The 16,128-nt window shown below is 36.6% G+C and overlaps 1 protein-coding gene across 1 annotated transcript; it reads left to right on the top strand.

Moving 5' to 3' along the window:
* Positions 1–388: 388 nt before the first annotated feature.
* On the top strand, positions 389–14,775 carry LOC120068262 (Homeodomain-like superfamily protein). The gene is made up of 17 exons (XM_039019977.2): positions 389–563; positions 1,677–1,755; positions 1,829–1,920; positions 2,022–2,198; positions 2,336–2,402; positions 3,303–3,514; positions 3,610–3,676; positions 3,754–3,827; positions 3,913–3,976; positions 4,061–4,389; positions 4,497–4,902; positions 5,012–5,112; positions 5,247–5,287; positions 5,764–5,956; positions 13,324–13,468; positions 13,614–13,747; positions 14,386–14,775. The coding sequence occupies exons 2-17, from the start codon at positions 1,713–1,715 to the stop codon at positions 14,530–14,532; spliced, it is 2,292 nt and encodes a 763-aa protein (XP_038875905.1). The 5' UTR covers positions 389–563; positions 1,677–1,712; the 3' UTR covers positions 14,533–14,775.
* The last annotated feature ends 1,353 nt before the right edge of the window (positions 14,776–16,128 follow it).

The following is a 16,128-nucleotide window of genomic DNA, read 5'->3' as shown; positions in this document are numbered from 1 at the left end:
AATTAGTATAATATTTATTTTGTAATATCATATAATATATAATATATTATATATTTTAATTTAATAAAAATAGTTAGATTTATAATTTGAAATACTATATTTATTAATTTTTGTTATTTTTTTAGTATAATTCTACCTTTTAAAATATCAAATTCAAAATGTGGATATACTGAAAATATAAAAAAAATTGTTTTCAAGATTTCAATGGTTTGTTTGTTTTTTTTTTTTTGTTTTTTTAATTTTTTTTTTTTTTATATAGTAAATGGCAATTTGACATTTGATATGCCCATTTGTTCCAAACTCTTTATTTTGAAAAAGCTCCAAAAAAATCTTTAATCCCTCAAATTTGTCCTATTTTTGGGCAATTTCCCAACATTTTACCGTTTTCAATTTCATTCTTCTTCAGACTTCACTCGTGCAGCCGAAATAATCGCCCCTCTCTCCCATCCATCAGATCGCCTGCCCGCTGCAGTTTGCACCGTCGTCGTTCGTTCTTCACCACGTCGCTGTCGTTCGTCCTCCGTCGGCAGCTGCTCATCTTTTCCCGCATCTCTGTTCCTCTCGTGAGTCACTTCCTCCTCACTTTCTTCTTTCTTCTTTCTTTCGTCCATCGCCCACTTCCTCCTCTGTAGTTTATTGTTTCATTACTCTGTAATCTAATTTTCTATTATTTACTTCGAATTAATTCGCTTAAGTCGTAAGGCCCGCCAAGCCTCCATTGGTATATATATATTTTTTAATCTCTGCTGCAACCGTGCCGGCACACCACTCCCATGTAATGTAGTAGCCGCGTGAACTGTCCGCCGCATTCTTCTGCAACTGATTGTTGCCGAGGTCCCGAACCCCTCCATCACTCAGGCGCGTTGGCGAGTTCTAATTTTTTTTTTTCCTTTTGTCTTCTTGGATTCAACCAATCGCTAAATACGGTAAAATTAAAACGAGTTCAATTTAATTTAAAGTCATTAGAAATTCAATATTTTTACTAATTATGCACCTGGATTGAAACTCTCCGCTATGTTCTGTTCTGCATCGACCTTCCTCATCTAGTAGAAAAAATTATGTTGAATATCAAATGACAGAGAATGCAACAAAATGGCCCAACCAAGAGTGCAACTTTCTCGAAAGTCGATCAAGAGTGTCCACTCTTCCATGGATAACTGGCCAAAAAAATTACTTAATGGGTTGACCTAGTAGTAAATGAAGGACATGATTTAGTAAAGGGCTTATTAAGGAATGTGTTCGATGATCACCTATTAATATCTTTTGAGTTTTCTTGTTATCCAAATGCTGCAAGGTTAGGTGGATTAGCCCATGAGATTAGTCAAGGTGTGCGGAAGCTGGCTTGGACACTCATGGTGGTTGTAAAAAAAGAAAAAGAACTTCACATTCTTTGGATTTTGACCTTCCGTAGAGTATAAAAGACAAACTCTCTAAAAGGATCTAGAAGAGACTTTTTGTGTGCTTTGTTTGTTTGTAATGACCAAGAACTTTTCATTTGAGTGCTTCTTGTGCTTAGAAAACACTGCCAGTTATCCACACAATCTGTGAACTTTTATGCATTCCCAGCTTCAATTTTACATTTTACCCTTTAGACGACGTGTATTTGTGAACTTTTAGTTGTGATTTTTTACCTACTAAAAAGGAATAAGAAGTATCCATAACGTCCAATCCAAAAGTTTCCTGTTGGTGCAGACAAACTCGACGCTTCACTTATGGACCCTTTTGATGAAATATTTTCTGATCCTGGCGTCACATGTAAGCTTTACATACATCAGTTTGTGCATTTGTATTTTCTTGATAATGAGTAATTGATATTGGTTTTTTGCAGCTCGAGCTGGGGGTAGATTTCAACCAAAGATCAAGCCACGTCCTAAAAAACAAACTTTGCCCCCAAAGTCCACGCTATCTCTAGATAAGAAGGTAAGACCTATGCAGTATCTTTTGCTGGCTCGAGTGATGGGCAATTGACTAAGCTGGGATATTTCGTGGAGAATGTTTTCATGAATCTACTTTATTTGCAGGGAACAATATCGGATACTAAATCTTGTCGTGATGGTAGCGGAAACTCAAAATCAATCACATCGTCATCCCAACTTCCTGTGGAGGAGAAAAGGGAGTCTGAAGATGATTTGCTCTTGGCTACCGCAAGATCTGATTTCATTGGTTCACATCCCACCTCTGTGGAAAGTGCTAAAATGGTACAATTTACTTATTATTGTTTAGCCACGTTTGGTGCCAGAAAATCAGAAAGTTGGTCATATAGATTTCTCTATAATACAACCATATATTATTTCACTTTTAAGTTTGATTTGGTAAGGAAATTTGATGTTTCCAGGTAGACTCGGCACAGTTTGATTTGGATTCTTATGGTGGTATTCTTCCTTCAGGTTCTACTATCGAAGGTAAGTACTAGTTTAAAATATTTGTTGAAGTTATGATGATGTGGTACATTGGAAAATACAGTTATTAAATACTTTAAGATTAAATTATAAAATTGATCCTTAAGTTTGGGCAAAGTTTCAATATAGTTTCTATAGTTTCTGCTTAGTTTTAATTTGATCCCTATAGATTGAATTTAGTCTCAATGATGAAAAATTTTCAACTTGGTCCCTTTGGTTTAGGCAAACTTCACAAATTCTCCTATGTGTTATGATAGTAGGGACAATTTTTGATATTTAACCAAACCATAAAGTAAATTAAAACTAAGACCAAATTGAAGGTAAGCACAAACCATGTTAATTAAATTTTGAAGCTTCAAAAATCATGAGGATCAAATAGAAATTTGTTCAAACCATGGGGAACAATTTGTAAATTGTAATTTATCTATTGTTTTGTAATATGAAATGTTCTTTCCAAATATCCAAGTACTTGCAAATTACAATGTAATTTTACTTGTGAATTGAATGATATGAGTTTCAATTTGACATCAAATATAACCCAAAAAATATAATTGTTGCAGCATCTTTGATCTCAAGAGAAATTCCCAATTTTCCCATCAGTTTCAATTGTTTGGTAGGGTCTTAATTAATAGCAAGGAGTAATATAAGAATCAGCTAGGTAATCAGTTGCAATTTTGTTAGAGATCATTTGTTTGAGGGCTGGGCTTTGAGGGAGGTAAGTAGTATTGCTGTGGTTTAGTGTTGAGTGAGCTCAAGATGCGAAGGCCCTAGTACCATGAATTACTTGGGGTTTCTTACTGTATTTTCTTATTTATTTATCTTTCTATATAATTTTCAAGTCTTATTATTTGGTTTCAAACATTGTCATTGACACAAATAATCGGTATTCCATTGATGTTCAAGATGGAGTGACTGATGCAATTGATCTCACTACTTCCTCCTTGGGTCCTGTTGGAGTAAAAAATCTGATTGATGATACAAAAAATTTGGAACTATTGAATTATTCCCATCCAAGTGCCTCTTCAGCTCACGAAGCTACGGTTCTGGATCAAGTTGGACTAGGATCAATCCAATCTGAGCACGAGCATTTCAATGATGGTAAAATAGCAGGACAGGTATGTGCTAATTTTCTATGTATTTATTAGAGGAATTATTGCTCTAGGTACATCTTTTTTTCTCCGTTCTTTACTAATAGTCGTTTTATTTTCAGAATATAGATCTATTTTACGAATTGGAATGTCTAGATGATTTTCATAACCAACCAAAGAATGAAGCAGGTAACTAATTGACATTTTTCTCATATCTCATTTCCTCTATAGTGGTTGTTCTAATGTTTGTTCTCCTACATGTAAAGATCCTTCAAGCCTTAAGCATGCAACAATCTCCAACGAGGATGGAGATTTGGACAAACAAAGGTTGGAAATAGAGGTGAAAGTCTTGTTTTGTTAACAATTGGAGTTATTTCTTTCAAAAATATCTTCGTTCACTCGTCCACATGTAGTTGATGTTTCAGGAATGTGGGGCAGGGGCTAATATCACCATGGATACAATAAGTTCTGTGACCACTACTCCCTCTGGTAAGACAAATCCAACCAACCTTTCTGTTTTATAGTTATATCGTTTTTGAAATATGTTGCTTATTACATTCATCTTGTTTTTAGAACAACCTGCTTGCAAGTATATACCAAAGCCCAAAATAAGAACTGCAGGAGATGCTTGCACACAAATCTCTCAGCCAGAAATCTCTAATATGCTTCCACTGTCTCCACAAGTTATGTCTTGTGATACTAGCGGCATGCATGAAGCCTCAATTGGGACACATCCAGATGGTGGTCTTAATGATTCTTCGATTGACTTTGATGGTTATGCTCCTGTCAACCAGCACACTGAAACACCTGTTAATGTAGAATCATTAGCATATGACTCTTATGGTGACATACTGATGGATGATTTTAATTCAGATGATCGGGATGAGATGTTAAGAGAAGAGGTAATGTAAATTACTGTTGAAATGTGATTAAATACGAATTAGTTTTTAGTTTGTGCAATTATGTTTGGTTGTTATTAACTTGTTCTTTTTATAATTGAGGTTTTTAGGGTGGTAAGAATGGCGAAGAAGAACCTTCAACAGAATCAAATATTTCTCAGCAACAAAAGATGTTCCCCCCAGTTGGTGAAGAAATTGAGCACAGCAAAACTTCAAGGAAGTTGAGAAAGAAGGTTTCTCATCAACTTGATGAGCCAGAAGATGGTGTTGATGAGAATAGAAACTTCCCTAATGAACCGTCTAGTAATTCTGATATGCATGGAGATGGCTATAACAAAAACGAAGCCCCAAAAGGAGGTCGAGGAAAAAAAACATCAACAAAGTCTTCAAAACCTTCGACTGATAATGAAAAACCAACTCGGAAGCGCAAGGAGGCGAATAAAGCTGTTCCAGATTTGCAGGCCGAAAAACGCCCTAAGAAGTTTTCCCATTCAACTCGTCGAAATAGAAGGCAAGGTAACTGTCTCTCTAGCTGCCAACGTGTAAATTCTCTTGCAATTACTATGTATAGTTAATGTAGAAATGTGCTTTTTGTCAGATTATTAATAATTTTCTGCTTTCACAGTAAACAAGGTTTTGCTTGAAACTCCAGAGGATGAAATTGACTTTCAAAAAATAAGTTTCCGGGATCTCATTATTTATCACGAGCACAAGGAGAAGTTAGAGGTGCTTTTTCTTTTCAGTATCTCTTAAGCTGCACAGAACTGATGATTTTATTTTCTATGGTGGTTTTTGTTTTTGCTAGTTTTCTGCCTCTCGTATACTAATGAGATTCCTTGGGGCCTGTTGTTTTAATGTAGAAGAAAGTTGCAAGCACAAGAAAATCAGCAACCAATCAAAGGTCCAAAACTTCAAAGTCATCTTTACTTCATAGCTATAAATTGTTTATAATGAAAAGAATTGTGATGATTTATTTTCATTTTTTTAATGAAAAATAGGTGATGAGACACCACTGGACTCTTAATTGTGCCTGATTTGCCAAAGTGAGCTTGACTCAGTGGTATTTTATGTCTAATGGAATCTTAGACTTTTAATTTTGTGTCCAATAGATCTGGGAACTTTAAAAAATTCAAAAGCTCCAGGACTAAATTTTTAATTTTGAAAGTTCAAGGATCAACTAGATATTTTTTGCTTCTTTTTGGTCTAGCAATCCTAATTTTTTTTGTAATTATAACCTCTCTCAAATTTAAGTTGAGCCCATCTTCTTCTTTATCTCATTGTTGATTTATTTCTTCCTTTCTTTGATAAATATTTCCCCCCCTTTCTGTTGGCTTTCTTCTTTCTTTCTTTTTTACTCCTTGTTCTTTTAATGTTCAGAACCGATACTTTCGGTGAGGAGATGTACAATGATGGAGAGGAAAACCTTGCTTCTGAACAAGGTAGAGGTACTGATGATGATGAAACGCCTGATGTAGTTGACATGACTTCTGCTTACTTTAATTACCAGTCATTCATGGACAAAACACCACGTACAAAGTGGTCAAAGCAGGACACAGAGCGTTTTTATGAGGTAATTATACCTCTTTTTTATCCCCAAAAATATTTGTGATATTATTTGATTGGCTTGGCTTGAGACACTTTACATATGATACTGATGGCGTTGTCTTTTGTGGAGGAAGGTACTGTCTTCTAGTTGGGAAATGGTAGGAATCTAAATTGTTGGAGAACTTGTGGCATGATAGATGATTAATCTCCCATGTGAATAGGTTGTATTTTAGATTGTCCATAACAACAGGAAAAAGATTAAAAGATGCTTTGGAAAATCATTTTAACGTCTCTAGTTTGCTTAATCCGTTCACGGCAGACAAGATATCAATCAAACTTGAATAGGTAGTTCCTCAAAGGTTTTAAATCTCACAAAAAAATGGAAGCTCTATGATGTAGCGTAAAAGATAAAAGGAGAGAAATCTCCAATAATAAAATCAAAGTCGTTATTATGAATCAAAAGTTGTCCATACAAAAAGATCTCTCTATTTATAGAGAATTGGAAAGCAAACTAATCCTAATTCTAAAAAACCAAGGGAACTTATCATAATCCTAATCAATCAAGAAAATAAATAAACTAATCCTAATCCTACTAAACCAATGGAACTAATCATAATCCTAATCAATCAAGAAAAATAATCCTAATCTTAACCAATTAAGGATTTAACCAAGATATCCTAATTTACTCTAATCCTACCACATCATTCTATCCCTCCTAAAAAAACTCGTCCTCGAGTTTTAAAACAAAAATGAAGGTAAAAATAAAAAAGTAAGCCACTCGAACGGACACATCTTTGAATATCGGGTATCAATAACAACCAATTTTCACGAGTCACGCCAATATATTGGATATTTGATTCTTGAAAGGGAAAACTATTTCCATCAATACTATAATCAATGATCCCAAGAATTAAGTTGTTCAAAAAATTCTCTGTTGCTAAAATTATATGTAGACTCCTCAAAGAATGGAGGAAAAAGATTTTCAATTCTCTTTGAATTAGGTTGCCCATGAATATTTTTTCTTCCACACTTGAAGAATTCACATACTCCCAATATTTCCTCAAACATAACCTTGATCTTGGTTGTTCTAACGGTTCTTGGTGAATCTTGAATATTTCTTGCATACCATTGGTGTTGTTGATTCTCTTGTTGTCTTTCTTGGTGGCCAAGGTTAATTTCTGTTCTATTCTCTTGCGGTGGAAGGAGTTGTGGTTGGTTGTGTGCCTTAGTTAATTGATCTAACCAAATGGACACATTCTTTGTAGTGGCTTCATTTTCTTCAACACCTTCATCTTTGATTCCATTGATTAATTGTTCCTCATCATTTGGTTCAAATTGAGCAACCTCCGTGTTAGTTCCATCGATTTTTTCTTCTTCCAACACAAGCTCCTCTTTGATCTTTCTACCTGTCTTGTTAGACTTGTCTTTAATTGATTTTTTATTTTCTTATAATCCGTTCTTTTTTTGTGCAATTTCACAGCCCATTTAGATGAGTTCTTGTTCTTTTTGATTGATTAAATGTAATTCTTGAAAAATCTCGAAGATTATAATTTTGCCTTGAATTTTTTTTTCCAAAAGACCCCAAATTTCATCCATTGCCTTTCAAAAGTTTTCACGATAGATGCTCTTATTTGAATATTTATGTTTTCTTGAAAATGTTTCGACCTCTATATTGTTGTTGGAATGATTCATCGACGTTTTTTGATGTTGGTCATAATAATTTCTTTCACACTCTGAATCATTTTTTGAATTGTCTAACTCCCAATTCTTACGTCGATTTCTTGAGAAACCAGTTTGATTGGATCGTCTGGCTCCTTGTTGATAATGTCGCCTTGTTATTCTGTTCCAAATAGCATTAGAATCTTCTTTGAAATCACTAGAATAACTATAATCTAATTTCAAATGTGGATAATGATATGTTATTTGAGAATATCGAGCACAAGCCAAGTTATTATATTGAAAATTTTATTCTGAATCACTTGAGTCAGAATTCCAGCACTATTTTTTAGAGTAAATTTGGCTTTCTTACCTATACCAGCTGCTATATTTTTTCTTCAACATCTTCCTTGATTGGTAATAATCCATTCTTGTAAAATCTTGAAAAAAAATTTGGTATCTTCTTTCTTTACTAGAATTTATAGGGTTCTCCCTATATAAATGTGGACTGTTCAACAACGAGTACAACTCACGAAGCTCTCTCATGTAGTCGGTGTCGTTAAGAGTTTCCCGGCCTTCCACCGACCACAGTCAACGTTGGTCCAGGCTGCTGCTCTGTTATCAAATTGATGTAGCCTAGGAAATAAAAGGAGAAAAATCTCCAATAAATCAAAGTCTTTATTACGAATCAATAGTTGCCCATACAAAAAGATAATCTCTCTATTTATAAAGAATTGGAAAGCAAACTAATCCTAATCCTAATTAATCAAATAAACTAATTCTAATCCTAAAAAACCAAGGGAACTAATCGTAATCCTAATCAATCAAGAAAATAAATAAACTAATCCTAATCCTAATAAATCAAGTGAACTAATCATAATCCTAAACAGTCAAGGAAAATAATCTTAATCCTAACCAATTAAGGATTTAACCAAGATATCTTAATTTACTCTAATCCTACCACATCACTCTATGTTGATTTTCATTCGCTTATGAGGAGTGGTCTAGTGATAAGCAGTAAGCACACTTCTTCCGAATTCATTGGATGGTAGAGTGTGATTGATGAGCCTCCGTCTTTAACTTTTTTATGGTTTCTGTTGAGGTGTCTTCTGATTTCATTGTGTGTTTGTCTGTGTGAGTCTATATATATTGGTTTTTTATGGATCAGAGTGACGAAGGGTTGAATCTGTTGGGTACCAAACTCTGCAACAAGATAAAAATTACCTAACAAAGAAGATATTCCCAGAAAAAACAGAGCAAGTACTGCTATATATTATTTATGTAACAAGAGGGAAAAGATTACAGATATAATCCTCATGAACTAATAAGGAAACAAGAAATCTCTAAAGGAAAAAGATAGGAACCAGCCTATTCGAGAGGGCTGTTTTCTCTCCTTCAGCTGAAGCTCTCTAATAGCCCAAATTCTTCTCTGCCTTTCACCCTTGCTATACCTTGCTATTTAAAGAACAGAAAGTGGTCCCTTCCCTTATCCATACGGTTATATTTCCTTTTCTTGGTCATGCTCCACCCCCAACCAAATATTCTTTTTCAACTTCCACTATTCTAGGCAATTTTCCTTTTCTACCCCTTCTCTTGTACGTATTGATGATTGGGGGTCTAACCCGTGTCTGTAGTCCATGCAAAATCTCCAACCCCCGTCTTTTTTCTTTACCAATAGCATGGGACTGGAATACAGACTCCTACTTGGTCTGATGATGCTGGCTTGCAGCATTTCCTCCACCAACCTTTCTACTTCTTCCTTCTGATGGTGGCTGTATTTGTATGGCCTGACATTCACAGGAGGTTGCCTTGCTAATAAGTTTATTTGATGATCTATGGCCCTCTTGGGAGGCAGTCCGGTAGGTAGTTTGTAAATGTTTGCAATCTCCTGTAACACAGCTTCAATCATCACAGGAAGGGGGTCTTTTATGTTACTGCTGACAGCTTTGATTTCGCCTTCACCAGCACACTCCACATTTTGGAACTCAACCAAGAATCCTTGGTCATCTTCTTCCCATTCTTTAGCCATTACCTTTAAGGATACTTCTGAACGAGTTAAAGATGGGTCCCCTTGGAGAAGGACTGTGTTCTTCTCGTCCTTGAAGCACGTCAGAAGTGAGGACCAACTAACACCCATGAAACCGATTGTCACTAACACTGCATACCTAGGATCACGTCTATTTTACCCAACTCCATTTGGAGGAAATCAGCCTCGATCGTCAACCACTGTAACAAAAGCTTTACAGACTTATAGATTCCCCTCCCGTGCACCGCATCTCCATTTCCGACTACTACCTCGTAACCCGTAGTTAACGTGACTGGCAGTTCACCAAGACTTCGCAATCGAGAATCGTACCTTTCAGCTTCATCGCTCCCTTCTTGGGAAATCCCATCATCGATCGCAGGGATACTTCCACGTCTTCAACGACTTCGACCCTTTGTAGCTTCGGTGTCTCTTCCATCACCCTTGTTTTTGGGTCCTCACCATTGTCTCCTTCATTCGAGATAAACAACATTAGTTCTCGGTTTTCACGTACCTTACACCGATGTCCTTGGGAGTACTTGTCATTACACCGGAAACAAAGCCCCTTTTCCAGGCGCTCACTGTATTCGCTGTCGGATAATCGTCTCATCGGTGCCTCCTTCACCGGATTTGTTTTGACTGGAATGAGACTTGCCTGACTGCGCCAACTTCGGATCCCTTTGGGCTGTACTTCACTTCTGATGTCGATGCTTTATTTCCCGTTGCATTTTGGGCTTTAGTACTGATAGGCCCAACAAGGCCTAATTCGCTTAGGGCCAATTTAAGAGCAATATTACGGTTATTAACTAGTTTAGCCTCCTTCATACACTCATCCAGCCCTTTGGGATGCCTACTAATGACTTCTGCTTGCAGGGATGGCTCCAACCCATTTAGAAAGGCGTCCGTCAGCACATCCTTGACCATCTCCGACAATGGTGCGGAGTAGGTGACAAATTTCTTCACATAGTCAGTGTAGCTTCCATCTTGCTTGATCTGTAGTAGTCGTGCCCATATACTCCCTTCGCTGGTTGGCCTATATCGATCAAACAGTCGTTTCTTCAGTTCCTCTCATGTGTTGATCAGTTGTCGGTTATGGCTCCAACGGAACCAGTTGACTTCATCTAGTGCGAAGCTCACAACAGCCACCTTCACTTTCTCGCAGTCACTGAGGTCGTGTATGTCGAAATAGTGCTCAGCCCGATATACTCAGGATTCTGGGTTTTCTCTTGAAAATATTGGTATCTCCAATTGTTTGTACTTGCTTTTGTCCACTCCGCTTGACCCTTTTTCCGATCCCAGTCCTGAATCTGATTCACCGATTTTCTCCTTCATTTTAAGTTTTGAGCCCTCACACGTACTCGATTCAGTTGCCTTCCGCAACGAGGTCATCTCCTTCACCTCCTCGGTTAGTTTCTCAATGTTCTTGCATAGTATCAGCAGCATATCCTTCATACTTGATATTTCTTTCTCATTGGCTTCCACCCTCTCTTCCATTTGTTTTTGTGCCATTTGCCTTGTTCGCCCCATGATGTTTTATGTCTCTGATCCATACCAAACTCTGCAACAAGATAAAAATTACCTAACAAAGAAGATATTCCCAGAAAAACAGAGCAAGTACTGCTATATATTATTTATGTAACAAGAGGGAAAACATTACAGATATAAACCTCATGAACTAATAACGAAAACAAGAAAACTCTAAAGGAAAAAGATAGGAACCAGCCTATTCGAGAGGGCTGTTTTCTCTCTTTCAGCTGAAGCTCTCCAGCTAATAGCCCAAATTCATCTCTGCCTTTCACCCTTGCTATGCCCTGCTATTTAAAGAACAGAAAGTGGTCCCTTCCCTTATTCATACGGAAATATTTCCTTTTCTTGGTCATGCTCCACCCCCAACCAAATATTCTTTTTCAACTTCTACTATTCTAGGAAATTTTCCTTTTCTACCCCTCCTCTTGTACGTATTGATGATTGGGGGTCTAACAGAATCTTAGTGTATCATGGTAGAGCATGCCTTTCGTTTCCATTATATTACAGCGAAAAATAGTAAATTGGTTATTTATAATAATTCTCCTTGCGAGCCATTTGCTACTGTTAATGAGCCTTTTATTGATACTTCATAACATCCTTCGACCTTCAATCCTCTTTCTCCCTCACATTGTGGTGAAGCGAATTAGCAGTAGCATGGAATCATTAGTGCAACCTATGGATATTAACTTTGAAGATATGTGTGAAGAATCCTTCTCTCAAAGCCTTCAGGAAAAGGAAAAAGATGAGGAGAGTCTTCCTCCCTCAATGCCTTCGAAATTTGCATCTCTTAATGAAGCTGGTGGTCTTGAGATGTGTGAAATCTCTCCGTAAACAGATAGTTCAACTAACAGATCATTATGGTCCTGAGAAGTTTCTGATGTTTGTTGCAACAGACTACCTTGTACTTGGTTTTGGCCGTTATTTTGTGGGTTGGTGCTTCGTTCTTAATTTCTTTTGAAGGTTAGAAATGTTGCTATCAGTATCAGTTTTCAGTTTTTGTTGGGTTTTTAGTGTTTGGTGGAGGCCTTTCTATTAGCTTCAGCTTTTGTTTGCAAAAGTTACAAGTCATTCAGGCATCAATCTTAGAAAAGTTCTTCGTTCTTCAAACGTTTCTTTATCTTGATGTGATGACTACTCCCTGGAGAGTTTGTATCCCTTGAACATTTATTCCTTTTCAATATATCAATGAGATGTGGTTTCTTTTTAAGAAAAAAAATCAATGACAGAAAGTCCCATCTACAAGAATCTATTACGGGTCAAACTGTTAGAGTTTGTTTGGCTCAACAAAGAGAAGAAAGTCAATTCTTATATAGTTATATTAATAATTTATTGATAAGTTGATTAGATTTGGGTGGTTTTGGATAGAATGAAGGAGAGTTGGAGAGTCGGGGTTTGTTTGGCTCAGTAATTTTTAATTTGTTTGCACTTCCCACTTTGTTGTTGCCTTTTTTAAGAACTTTTTGTATGACTCTTTTTGTACTTTCATTCATTTTATATAATCATTATTGCAGATATTGATGATTTTATCATAACCAAAAAAAAAAAAATCTTGGAACTTCGTCGACTAGTCTTCAGATGTTCCGACTTTTTTCAAAAAGTTGGCCAAGGTCTTTTGAGCCCTGGGCTCCAGTAAGAATTGAGGGGGGATCCCACTGAAGATTTTGGACCACAAACCTTTTGTTGTCATCTCTCTAGTAAAAGATTTGTAGAAAATTTTTACCACGACCTTCAGTTTCAGATTGTCTTGTATCGTGTCATCAGTCAGAGATATCTAGTTTTTTCTTGTCCTCAAGGACATCCCAAGTGTGGAAAAGATTGGTGTTCCCTTCCCCCTCTTTGAACTGAGCAGCCATGAATCTTTGAGCCATATCCTTTGCCAATAGTATATGCAACCATGGTCCTTTCTAGCCCCATAAATACCGTAATTTTTTACCAGCTGGCAAGCAAGGAAGATGAATCTTCTAAGCCGGATCTCTCTCTCTCTCTCTCTCTTAAGAAAAACTTTTTTGTAATCCTTTTGGCCTCAAGCTTTGTTGCCATAGCTTTTTTTTTATTTTGGTTAATAAAAACTTTAGGACTTGATATTTTCATTGAAACAATTAAATTGTTGGTATTTGGAATGTCATCTTTTGGAATAAATTGGAAGGTTTTACTACCATTAAACTAATTCTTTGTTCACCTTTTAGGCTGTACGACAATTCGGAACGGATTTTTGTATGATACAACAATTGTTTCCAGGCCGAACACGGCATCAAATTAAACTAAAATTCAAAAGTGAAGAACGTCATCATCCATTTCGCCTATCTGATGCTATAGCTAATCGTGCCAAAGGTAATGTTTTATTTTCCTTTTTTCCTCAACTTTCCATGCTATATGACTAACGATGGTCTTGTCTTATAACTGTCCCCTTTTTCAATTTTTTATTTTTCAAAAACTTTTGGTTCGAGACTATGGTCTTACATCAAGTATTTTGCAGACCATTCCCAATTTTTATTGTTGATCGAGCAGCTGAAAGAAGCCGCTAATAAGGCAAAACATGAATCCAATCAAGATGAGTTGACTGAAAATAGTGGGGATGAAGAGCAGCGAGAGTTGTCTCCTGAAACTAATGTATGGCTTCTCTCTTGTTTCTCCTCTCCTTAGTTTTCTTCTCCACTGTGGCGTAGATGTGTTATATGGTGCACATAGGGGTATAAGCTGGTTAGGTTCGTTAGCTTTTAAAGCCACCATTTCGACTGCAAAACGAAATTTCGAAGCATTTTTTTTCGGGGGGTGGGGGTGTTGTACAGATTGAAACTGGCCTAATCCAATATCTGAACTAAACTGAAACCAAAAAAATCTATCACTACTGAGCTGACCAAATTGACTTAGTTTAGTCAATTTCTGTTGTTTCTCTCTGAATTTTTTCAGTCCCCCTGAACTCTGCCCCACTCCACCCCATCCCAAATGACATTTGTTTAATCCATTTATACGGCTTAAATCAGATGCCAAACTAGAAAATGTCGATCCATTTGGTCCAACCTTGTCGATTTCTTTTCTGGTTTCTACTTGGACCCTAGGGCTACACACCTATTTCCCCCTAGTGCTGATTTGTTTTTTCCCATAATTTATAAAAATGGTTATTGCCTTTGGAAAATGGAAGGGGAATAGAGAGTGATGAGTTGGGTGATTCATGTAATTTAATCTCTTATGGCATTTGATTTGGATGTGGGACCTAATTTTGGAAATATAATGGTTTTTGTGAATAGGAAGAAGAAGTGGCAAAACCCGAAGGAATGGAGGAGACAGGAAAGGAAGAATCTGTTGGTGGTGAGCTTCACAGTCCATTGAAGGCTGATGAAAGCGATGATGATGATGATCCTAATAGATGGGATGAGTATAAATTTGATTATTAATGTATGCCTCCCTCTTTGTTCTCACATTTTTTTGTTATGAATCTTGTCCATAATTAAATCAATGCATGGCTTTTAGATTACGTGTTGGTTAATTGTTGGTGGGGTGACCCTTGGAATATTCAGAACTTTTTATTCGTAATCCTTCAGATAAGAATATTCCTAGTCTGTCTTGTGTAGTGAAGTGTATAAATTTGGTGTCTTCTAATTTTTTTAGAAAGATTCTTTTTTTTTCAATGTAGAAAATTTGTTTGGTAAACCGATAGAAGTTAGATATATATTCACTGTTTAGGTCAAATGATCAAGGAAGCCGAGACTTCCTCCCTCATGCTTTTTGAGCTACAATTGATAACAAGTAAAAAGATAATCAAAATTCTCTTCACCCCTCCCCTAAACAACCCCTCGTAACAACTCAATCTCTCCTTTCGGCCCCACGCAAATTCATCTCTCCCATAACTAACTAATTTTCCCCACTCCATTATTGTACATTTAGTTCTACCTCTCTCTTTTTTTCATATATCTTTTAATAACTGGGGTCCATCACCATCCCAAAGAACCACCTTGTCCTCAAGGTGAAAATCAAGGAATTGCTCAACAATATGTAATTTGTTTTCTCACGTGGCATCCTCAGAAATCATGCCTTCCCATTGAATTAAAACTTCAAAGTTAGTAGGTGAGGTCACAATGGGTCAAACCTTTCGAACACCCAATATCGCGGTGGGTGAATAGTTACATTTGCTAGTAGAGCAAGCCTGTATGCCACATCTTCGACAAGGTCAATAATCTGAAAAGGGCCAATGAAATGAGGAGCAAGCTTTGGGTGTTTATGGATGAACAGAGTGCTCTGTTGGTAAAGTTGGAGTTTAACATATACACAATCCAAGATTGTAAATTCCACTTCCCTTCGTTTTGTATATGTGAATGGCTTCATTCGTTGTTGTGTTCTCTCCAGTGGCCTTTAAATCCTTCAACATATCATCTCTCTCCTTCAAAAAAGAATCGACCTCACCTACCACAACAATTCCCTTTTTATAAGATATAAGCGATGGAACCCATCCATATACCATATCGTACGGAGATTTCTTTAATGATGTGTGATAAGAGGTATTGTAGTTATATTCTACCTATACTAGCCACTTTGACCACTTAGTTGGTGTTTATATAGTAAAACATCTTAAGTAAGCCTCCAGTCCTCGATTGACCACTTTCGTTTGAACATCCGTTTGAGGATGATATGAAGTACTTTGTTTCAGTTGAGTGTCCATCAGCTTGAATAATTATTCCCAAAATAAGCTTGTAAATACCTTATCTTTGTCTGATGTAATACTTCGTGGCACACCGTGTAGTCTTACAATTTCTCGAAGGAACGCTGTTGCCTGGTTATCGTGAATGGATGTTTTAGAGCAATAAAATGGGCATACTTTGATAACCGATCCACCACCTCCAAAATTGCATTGTATCCTTCAAATTTCGGTAGTCCATCAATGAAGTTCATAGTGATGTCATCCCAAATTATTTTCGGTACAACATGTTAAGGGAGGAAGGAGTCTAATTATAATAATCCTGTCGATGCTAATGACAGATACTTTGCCTACTGGC

This window comes from Benincasa hispida, chromosome 12 (genome assembly GCF_027475165.1).
Source record: "Benincasa hispida cultivar pf3 chromosome 12, pf3_genome.v1.1, whole genome shotgun sequence".
Taxonomy (NCBI): Eukaryota; Viridiplantae; Streptophyta; class Magnoliopsida; order Cucurbitales; family Cucurbitaceae; genus Benincasa; species Benincasa hispida.
The sequence above is the reverse complement of the archived record's forward strand: the minus strand, read 5'-3'. Positions and strand labels throughout refer to the sequence as shown.

Coding starts and splice junctions, on each gene's coding strand:
- LOC120068262 (XM_039019977.2), top strand. CDS start 1,713: ATGGACCCTTTTGATGAAATATTTTCTGATCCTGGCGTCACAT. Junction 5,957..13,323: donor ACACAGAGCGTTTTTATGAG/GTAATTATACCT, acceptor TTCACCTTTTAG/GCTGTACGACAATTCGGAAC. Junction 13,748..14,385: donor AGTTGTCTCCTGAAACTAAT/GTATGGCTTCTC, acceptor TTTTGTGAATAG/GAAGAAGAAGTGGCAAAACC.